At 44.1% G+C, this 9312-nt stretch overlaps 1 protein-coding gene and 1 non-coding gene across 2 annotated transcripts; one reads left to right on the top strand and one right to left on the bottom strand.

Annotated features, from left to right (window-relative positions):
• Positions 1-109: 109 nt before the first annotated feature.
• Positions 110-4875, bottom strand: trim59 (tripartite motif containing 59). Its single transcript, XM_072668809.1, has 2 exons — positions 4813-4875; positions 110-2966 (listed from the first exon to the last, which is right to left on the bottom strand). The coding sequence occupies exon 2, from the start codon at positions 2920-2922 to the stop codon at positions 1645-1647; it is 1278 nt and encodes a 425-aa protein (XP_072524910.1). The 5' UTR covers positions 2923-2966; positions 4813-4875; the 3' UTR covers positions 110-1644.
• A 2601-nt stretch (positions 4876-7476) lies between these two features.
• trnat-agu (transfer RNA threonine (anticodon AGU)) lies at positions 7477-7550 on the top strand. Its single transcript has one exon. It is a non-coding gene; the product is annotated as a tRNA-Thr (tRNA).
• Positions 7551-9312: the final 1762 nt, after the last annotated feature.

Here is a 9312-nt window from a genome sequence, read left to right as displayed (position 1 = left end):
TTGATATGGCTGCTTGCTTATGCATCAACTCCCTGTATTATTTAAATAGCGCATGCAGTGTCAGATGTTTCTCATTTATGTTTAGAAGGGGGGGCAATAAAAGACTCTCTGGCTTAGAAATGATTATTAATTCAATAAACAGTGATACACAGTATTAAAGTTCAGTAGCAAAAGTTAGGAATTCAAAAGTAGAAGAAATCAGTTGTTACGGTGCTATAAAACACTGGTAAGTTAATGATAAGAGAAATGTCACAGATGATGTCCGAGCTTACATGACAGACGTCGTCTTGTTAAAGCAGCATGATTAAGTTCAGCTGAGTCAGGCTATGTTCAGACTGCCAGCCAGATTGATTTGAGTATTAACAGCCTAATTAAATCTGACTGTAATTGTTAAATTAAATTGTTAAAATCGGATTTCAAGATGTCTTTGTGACGTCACTCAATACAACAAACGGCTGCGGCTGAGGTAGGGCAGGTCCTCAATAGGACTGTCCTACAAAAACTCCTTCCTCGTAGCCTGTTGGACACAAATCGAACAGTCGAGCTGTGTGGTGAGGCCACTAGAAGATCCCACCTCTTGTAATTGCGGCACAAAATCTGTGCTTTTTCATTTCTTTACTAAAATTAATTACATTTCTAATTATCATTTCATTTTGCGCAGAAAACTGACCAAGAATCGGAGAGCACACATTAGCTGCGTCCTCCAAATCCTTTGAAAACAGGCTGCATTTCTGGGTGGAATATGACGCGTGCCCTTTGGAACGGTCCTCTATGACGTAGCGGCCGAGAAATGCAGCCTAGGCTTTAGGACACAGCTCCCGTCACATCCAGAGTAACGGAAGTGTGGAGATTGAAGAAGAGCGCCAAAGGCACTACGGAAGAGAACAGTCCGTGGAAACTGTCAGATTATCGGGAAGCTGGAGAGGAACTCCCGGAACAAGTCAATTGACCAAGATGTCGCAGCTACATAGTTACTGAGCCCTACGTCGTTACTACAGAAACCCAAGCAGATAGGTCTTTGATGTCCGCACATGCAAATCCGATCTGATCTCTTGCTAATATCAATGACAACAGTCAGCTCAACAGATCTGAGGGACTGTTTCAGGGGCCCTGTGATAAGATATTACACTGGGCCCCACCAACTCTTAACGGTTCTGCCAAAATACTTAAATCACCCGTCAATCATAGGCTCTTTTAACCCAAAGCAAACCCACACATGTTTTACTTGCTGTAAACAGCGGTTTCTCATCACAGTTGTCCTGTTCTGAACAGTTTAAAGTCTGGGTTCTACAACGTGGTAGAACAATAGACGTTCTTGCATTCCCATAAAGACCATTTAAACCGCAAGGGACAAACTCTGTATTACTGCTCTCATCTACTGGGAAATAGAAGACTAGCAAAGCACGTTGGCAGGTGTAAACAGGTCCTGATTAGCCTGCAGTCTGAACATATGGCCTTCGAGCTGTTCTGCTGACCTGTGCCTCTCTACAGGAATTGGTGGTTCTACGTTGTGTTCGTCAACTCCTGAGATTAAACCAGCAAGCCTCTGTTTAGCTGTCATGCCTAACTCAATGTGTGCTAAGCAATTTCTTGCTCCCTCCAACGCCTGTAAACTCCTGTTTCTAGAGTTTGTCGTGTCTTAATTCAGCATAACTGAATTGCTTTGAAAAAGAAGGCCACGTGTTGGTAGGTGCTCTCTCCCAGAGCAGAAATATACGAGCTGAATTTAAGGCTTAGGTCATGAAGCATGCAGTAGAGGAACGTCCCTGATCCTTGGAGTGGAATGGTCAGTTCAGCTGTCAGGCTTTTGACGGCCTGACTGATCTGTGACAGAATCGAGAAGCCGAGAGATGCCCCACCCACAGGGTTCAGCCACAAAAGCAGAAGTAGCAGGAGCAGCACCACTAGAAAGGCAACAGAAGTCAAAGACTGAACCCTGAACCCTGCTCGACCGCATGTAGAGCGCGGCGCCCCTTTTCTGGAGCTCCCCTTCACGTGGCATGAGATTTTGGGGACTGGGCTGTCTTCCAGCCTTCCGATGGTCACTTTGGCCCAGTGTTCCCCGAGGAAGTCCTCTATACGGGGGGAAATGTGAAGGGCAGGGACCTCGGGCAGGGCCATCTGCGTCAAGGCATCTACCCTCTCCCTCAAGTCGTGCACCTTCTCCAGAAACGCGAGCGGGGACTCCTCTTCTCCAGCGCACGAACACAACGAGATCAAGTCCAGCTGCTCCTCCTTCATGTCCTTCAGCTTTTCAACAAGAGGGTCGTAGGTGCAGGCCAGCCGCGTGTTCACCGCATCCAGGGCCTTCATGAACAGCTCGTTCTTGTGAGTGAGAAGACGCTCCAGGCCCTGGAAGAACTGCGCTACGGCCTCGCGGTCTTGGCGGACCAGGCCCTCATATCGAGCCTTTTCTTGCTCTAGCCGTTCAACCAGGCCGCAAACGTCCTCCCAGCGCCTGTCCGTCAGGCACTCGACAAGCTTGGCCGGGGTGTTGCGCTCCTTGACGTAGGCCGTCTGGAGGTCGTCGATCGCGTGGCCCTGATGCTGGCCGATGGTGAGGCAGAAGCCACATATGAGCTTGCAGTCCTGAACGCAGTAGACGTTCAGAGGCTGGCGGGGATGTTCAGGGCAGGCTGGGACACGGGGCTGACCGTCGCGCTGGTACTTTTCTATGATGGCGCGCAGGCAGACGTTGATCGGAAGGGCGTCCACGCCGTTCGGCGGGAGTTCCACCACGCTGCGGCAGTTGGGGCATTTGAGCGGGAGGCGAAGTGGCCGCCAAATGGAGAAGTTGGTGGAAACCTGCAGCACGTTCTCCAGACAGCCTTTGCAGAAGGTGTGGGAGCAGGGCAGCACTCTGGGATCACTGAAGAGGGAGTAGCAGACAGAGCAAGTGAGGTCCTCCTCCAGGTTATCCATGCCAGGCTTTGGTTTGGTTTTTCTTCCTGCGCTCACACCTTCTCCTGAAAACCCAGAAGAGTGAGACTGGTTATTTGGTGCTTCATTTCTTTTCTAAATGAAGAAACTAATTTGAGTTGGGCTCTGAAAACACATTACTCTTCGGAAATCGCACCCCTGTGCTTGTTCGCACAACAGCGAAATCACCCAACTGATTATTTAGCCAGCTAAATGGATGGAGTACAATGATGAGCTCCTGGGATAACGGACTGGATAACTAATGACAAGCTGTAAGATTTGTGGATGATACTACTAATACTACTGGGAGTCACCCAGCAATATGGCATGCTGGTCACATGGTTCTCACCTATGTGTAAAGAGCTATTTCAGTCAAGTGAAGACCCAGGTTTGAAAGATTGGGTCAGCTGCAATTACGGTCAGAAAATGAAGCCAATGAAGCATCATGGAGTTTCAGCAAAGTCCATGACTAGTTTACAAAGAGCTTTCCAGCCTAAAAGTAGCATTTAATGGTAGCCTTATTAGTTTGACAGCGGTGAGGGTTCTTGACCCGCAATGCTTTGTAAAGCGACTGAGACTGAAACAGAACACTGAAGTACAATTAATTAATAAAAAAATGATAACAATAAACGCATGATATCTGGAATTAAACAGCTATCAGGACCAGAAAAATCGCCAGGTGTCTTTCCAATGGCTGGTTTTTCCAATGGTTGCATCGTCAGAATTTGGCTCTTCTGGTCTTTTTAACCGGGACCAGTTCTCGAGACTACTGTAACATCTCAATAGGACACAGGCAGGCATGATTAGCTTAGATTTAGCAATGAGACATACATACATTATATATATATATATAGCTACTGAGCTTTACAGTAATGTATGTTCTCTTAAGGTGGTTAAAACTGGAGCGCAGTCAGCTCAGTAGTCCTGGTAGGATTTACTGGGTCACTCTGTCTGATCCACACTGCACGAATGCAGTAAATGTGGAGGTCCAGCCGAATGGGTTTCGCCCAATTCCTACAGCTTGGTGCAGCTTAGGAAGATAACCTACTTTTGGACAGCAACTACAGCAGCCAGTCCCCACTGATACAGGTTTCAACAGAAAAACTGCTGTTTTCATCCTCCTTTATGTTAAAATGATGGTTTTTCAAAGCCATAAACATACATTCTGGATTCTGATGGTCTTAAAAAGAGCTGGAACTGTCTGATCAAGGCTTATTTTACAGTCCCACTTCAGCAGAACAATGAATGTCACAGCAAACAAAAACAAAGTGCTGCCTTCAACACGAGCGCCCTGTTGCAAAGTGTTTCATAGGCTATAAAGTGTGTGCGGGGGGAAACGTAATAATAAATAGCAATATAAATCGATTTATTTAAACGCAGAGTAGTTTATTAATTTCATAATATTAATAATATAATATTAATATGAATTTTCACTCGTTAACAAGTTAAAACTACCACCAGAACAGCGCAAGAAGCGAAGAACCTGCGGTTTAGGGGGAAACCTTCTCACACCGGAGGAACCGAGCGAGTAGTGAATGCACCCCGCGCGCACACACACACATACGTCATTAGTCTGCTGCTTCTTCCTTTACTTTTCATTAATTTCGAGCAGATTTACTGCAGTAATAATCAAAAACAAGCGAAATAACGACGTTTAAACGTGAACGTTTCTGTAAAAGTGCATCATTAAACCCCGGAAACCTGAATACTGCTCATGCCTGCCTACTTTTAGTGGCTGTCTGTTAAACACGGGAAGGGAAGGTTCGTTAATATCGCCACTAGTTTCATCACTCACTGCTTAAAAGTCATTAAATGAGTCTGGAAAAGGAGCAGATTTCTGCTGAGTAACGACAGACGACAGACGACGAGCCCAGCTGAATGGCGTGAACTCACCTGGGGTCCCCCCGCCGACACTAACCGCCCGCCGTGGCAGCTGCGGCTGCCTCCTGCACAAAGCAGCTAATCCTGCTCGAGTCCTTTCAGTGAACCGATTCAGCAGTCCTTGCTCTCCCATCATCGTGTTGTTGTTTTTTACAGCGTTCACCCAAACGTTTTAAGTCCATATTAGGAAGCATATGTCATATTTTATTCATCTTAATAAAATAAAGAAATAAAACACAACACGTTTTTCTCCAGCTGCTTCATTAGAGACTTCATTCGGCCTCTTTTTATTATTACATGTCTTTCTGCACTTCGAGTCAGACTTTAGTAAGTAACTGTAAATAAACATTAGAGTTATTAATAGTGTTATTATGTACTGCTTGTTGTCTGATGTACAGTACTAACCGTTTTAACTTAAACGCGAACTTCGTTAGAGATCAGCGCTGCCTCGGTTAAGAATCAGCGAGTCATTCAAATACAGTTCTAAAGAATCGGCTCCGCAAATCGAATCGAACTTCCCGTCATCTGCGCATGCGAGTTGCCGTTGCACTTTCCACCAATCACGTTGCTCTAATTCAGCTTTTTGAACCGAGCCTCCCCAAACCCAGCTCAGCTGAGAGGCTGCAGGCAGACCCACTCCGCTGCGGGTCGGAACCAGCGCCGAAGCTACATTCACAACAAGCCCGGTTAATCGACTCCGAATATTTTATTTTATTTTATTTTTAATTTTTTTTTACATTTAATACCAAAAGAACTATTTGGATTTTTCTCATTCTTTATATACATACCCAGTAAAATCCAGTATATCTCCCAGTATATCTCCCAGTATATCTCCCAGTATAATCCAGTATATCTCCCAGTATATTTCCCAGTATATCTCCCAGTATATTTCCCAGTATATCTCCCAGTATATCTCCTAGTAAATCCAGTATATCTCCCAGTATATCTCCTAGTAAATCCAGTATATCTCCCAGTATATCTCCTAGTAAATCCAGTATATTTCCCAGTATATCTCCCAGTATATTTCCCAGTATATCTCCCAGTATATTTCCCAGTATATTTCCCAGTATATCTCCTAGTAAATCCAGTATATCTCCCAGTATATCTCCCAGTATATTTCCCAGTATATCTCCCAGTATATCTCCTAGTAAATCCAGTATATCTCCCAGTATATCTCCCAGTATATCTCCCAGTATATCTCCTAGTAAATCCAGCATATCTCCCAGTATATTTCCCAGTATATCTCCCAGCATATTTCCCAGTATATCTCCCAGTATATCTCCTAGTAAATCCAGTATATCTCCCAGTATATTTCCCAGTATATCTCCCAATATATTTCCCAGTATATCTCCCAGTATATCTCCTAGTAAATCCAGTATATCTCCCAGTATATTTCCCAGTATATCTCCCAATATATTTCCCAGTATATTTCCCAGTATATCTCCTACTATATCTCCCAGTATATTTCCCAGTACATTTCCCAGTATATCTCCCAGTATATCTCCTAGTATATCTCCCAGTATATCTCCTAGTAAATCCAGTATATCTCCCAGTATATCTCCCAGTATATCTCCCAGTATATCTCCTAGTAAATCCAGTATATCTCCCAGTATATCTCCCAGTATATTTCCCAGTATATCTCCCAGTATATCTCCTAGTAAATCCAGTATATCTCCCAGTATATCTCCCAGTATATCTCCTAGTAAATCCAGCATATCTCCCAGTATATTTCCCAGTATATCTCCCAGCATATTTCCCAGTATATCTCCCAGTATATCTCCTAGTAAATCCAGTATATCTCCCAGTATATTTCCCAGTATATCTCCCAGTATATTTCCCAGTATATCTCCCAATATATTTCCCAGTATATCTCCCAGTATATCTCCTAGTAAATCCAGTATATCTCCCAGTATATTTCCCAGTATATCTCCCAATATATTTCCCAGTATATTTCCCAGTATATCTCCTACTATATCTCCCAGTATATTTCCCAGTACATTTCCCAGTATATCTCCCAGTATATCTCCTAGTATATCTCCCAGTATAATCCAGTATATCTCCCAGTATATTTCCCAGTACATTTCCCAGTATATCTCCCAGTATATCTCCTAGTATATCTCCCAGTATAATCCAGTATATCTCCCAGTATATTTCCCAGTATATCTCCTAGTATATCTCCCAGTATAATCCAGTATATCTCCCAGTATATCTCCCAGTATATCTCCTAGTATATTTCCCAGTATATCTCCTAGTATATCTCCCAGTATATCTCCTAGTATATCTCCCAGTATAATTCAGTATATCTCCCAGTATATCTCCCAGTATATCTCCTAGTATATCTCCCAGTATAATCCAGTATATTTCCCAGTATATCTCCCAGTATAATCCAGTATAGTATAATGGGATGTTTCCACTGATGGAGTGTGACAGTGAGCAGTTGAGGTGAGCTTAGGTTCGAAATCTCGATCAAATCCATTAAATTCTGTTTTAAAAAAACGCTGAATCTCGAGTTGCTCTTTGATTTCGAACTGAATCGGATCAGAATCAGAATCGTTCCGAAACGAAGCTGAACGACCTTTACTCCGAATGAACCTGCAGCTCCTGTCCTGCCTGCTGTCCTGTCTGCTGTCCTGTCTGCTGAAGGCTGTAAAGAGCTGCGAGCTGCTCGGTAGCAGCGGCGCCGTGGCTTAGTTGGTTAAAGCGCCTGTCTAGTAAACAGGAGATCCTGGGTTCGAATCCCAGCGGTGCCTTCAGCAGGTCGCCTTTTCTAAAGCAAGAGAAACCGGCTTCACAGCCCAGCCGCAGAATACCCCCACATAACCTGAACCGGGGGGCGTAGCTCACTTAAGCACGGTACCGGTACCGGTGGTGAAATGGGTTGTTTTATTATGGGTTTTACTGGAAATTGGAAACTTTCAATTACTGAAAACTAGAAAAAATATTTGACCTCTCCTGACTGTTCCACTGGGTAAAATTGTCCATGTGATTTATTGCCCATTCACGATTGAAATAAGTAAAAAACAAAAATAAAATAATAATAATAAAAATATATAATATATAAGATATATATATATATATATTGTTTTGGGTCGTTGCTCACTGTACTGGGTCCTAGATGCCGTCAGATGGGACAGGACGTGTCAGGACACCGGGACGCTGCTGCACTACTGAACTCTGGTGGAGCTGCAGGAGGAGAACCTCTCTCCAGAACTGTGAGCGTAACCCTGTGACCCTGTGAGTCATATTAGTGTCAAATCCCGCAGTATTACTCCACGGCCTCTACAGCCCACATAAGGCGAGGCATCAGTATCTCTCAGCTTGTCAACAAACACACGTGCACAGCTGTCCACGAGGGGGCGCTCAGACCGTGATCTGTATTAATGTCATTAACAGTGAAATACTCCCCACCTGTAGGGGGAGCGCAAGAGCAAAGAATAGCAGCTATGACTGAACATTGCTTAGTTTTTCAGGCACACAGAATTTATCCTCAATTATTACTGAACTGCAGGAAAACCAAACCTTCCTCTGGGTCCGATCACTCCCCAACTCCCCACACCGTGTACGGGCCCGTGCCAGCCAAGAGGGAACCACAGGACAAGGATGACATCATATTGAGTAATTATTTATTACATAAGCTCGTCATACATTTGTAAAGAGCTTAAGAGGAATTAAGACAATCAGTTTAGGAGCTGCAGTTATTACAGGGCTGCCTTCCCTGAACAACCCGCAGCATCGGCCTGGTCTGCAGAGAGAGAGGCCTCCTCTCCGAACACTAACTCACTAATTCACCTTAAATAACAAGACGAGACACAGCTGGTTTCACAGATTACAGCTTTAACTGGCTAAAAAAGCTCTGAAGAAGATTTTGAGAGGATAGTAAACGCGTCCAGTTGTAGGCCGTGAAGGACCCGCTTGCACAGGTCAGCTCGGACGAGACCCATCATGAATAAATAAGCATCCCGGCTGTGGGTGGTAGAGAGGCAGTGAAAGGTAACCGGTGGGTAACGCGAGTCACGGGTGTACGATTGGGTCCATTTCTGGTCTGACTATACATCGATCAGCCATAACATTAAAACCACTGGCAGATGAAGCGAATGACACTGATGTTGGTCTGGTTGCAGTGGCTCCTGTTGATGGTCGGCTCTACATGCTATTAGGCTGCAAGTGAACAGTCAGTCAGTCAGTTCACTTGCAAATCCTTTGTCTTAAGAAAATAAGACTATTGGGATTCTCGTTAAGAAATAAAGAGAATAAAAAGTTTTTAACCCTAAAACAGGCTCACACCGGCCTCAGACTGCAGGAGGTCAGAAGGTCAGCCTCTAAAATGGTCAGATTAAACAGCTGAATAATGAGAACTAATGTGCAATTTAACACGATAATAAATCAATAATGTAAATTAATCAAATTTAAGGCTTTCTGACATCACACCAAAAGACATCAGGGAGGACTGTTTTCCTATTAGATTCCAGTCACTTCTAACTTGCTCACTGAAATTGATCATCAGCACTTAGT

The sequence above is a fragment of the Salminus brasiliensis genome, chromosome 23 (assembly GCF_030463535.1).
Source record: "Salminus brasiliensis chromosome 23, fSalBra1.hap2, whole genome shotgun sequence".
Taxonomy (NCBI): Eukaryota; Metazoa; Chordata; class Actinopteri; order Characiformes; family Bryconidae; genus Salminus; species Salminus brasiliensis.
This window is presented reverse-complemented; position numbering and strand designations above follow the sequence as displayed.

Excerpts from the sequence above, each read along its gene's own strand:
- trim59 (XM_072668809.1), bottom strand. The coding sequence starts at position 2,922 with ATGGATAACCTGGAGGAGGACCTCACTTGCTCTGTCTGCTACTCCCTC.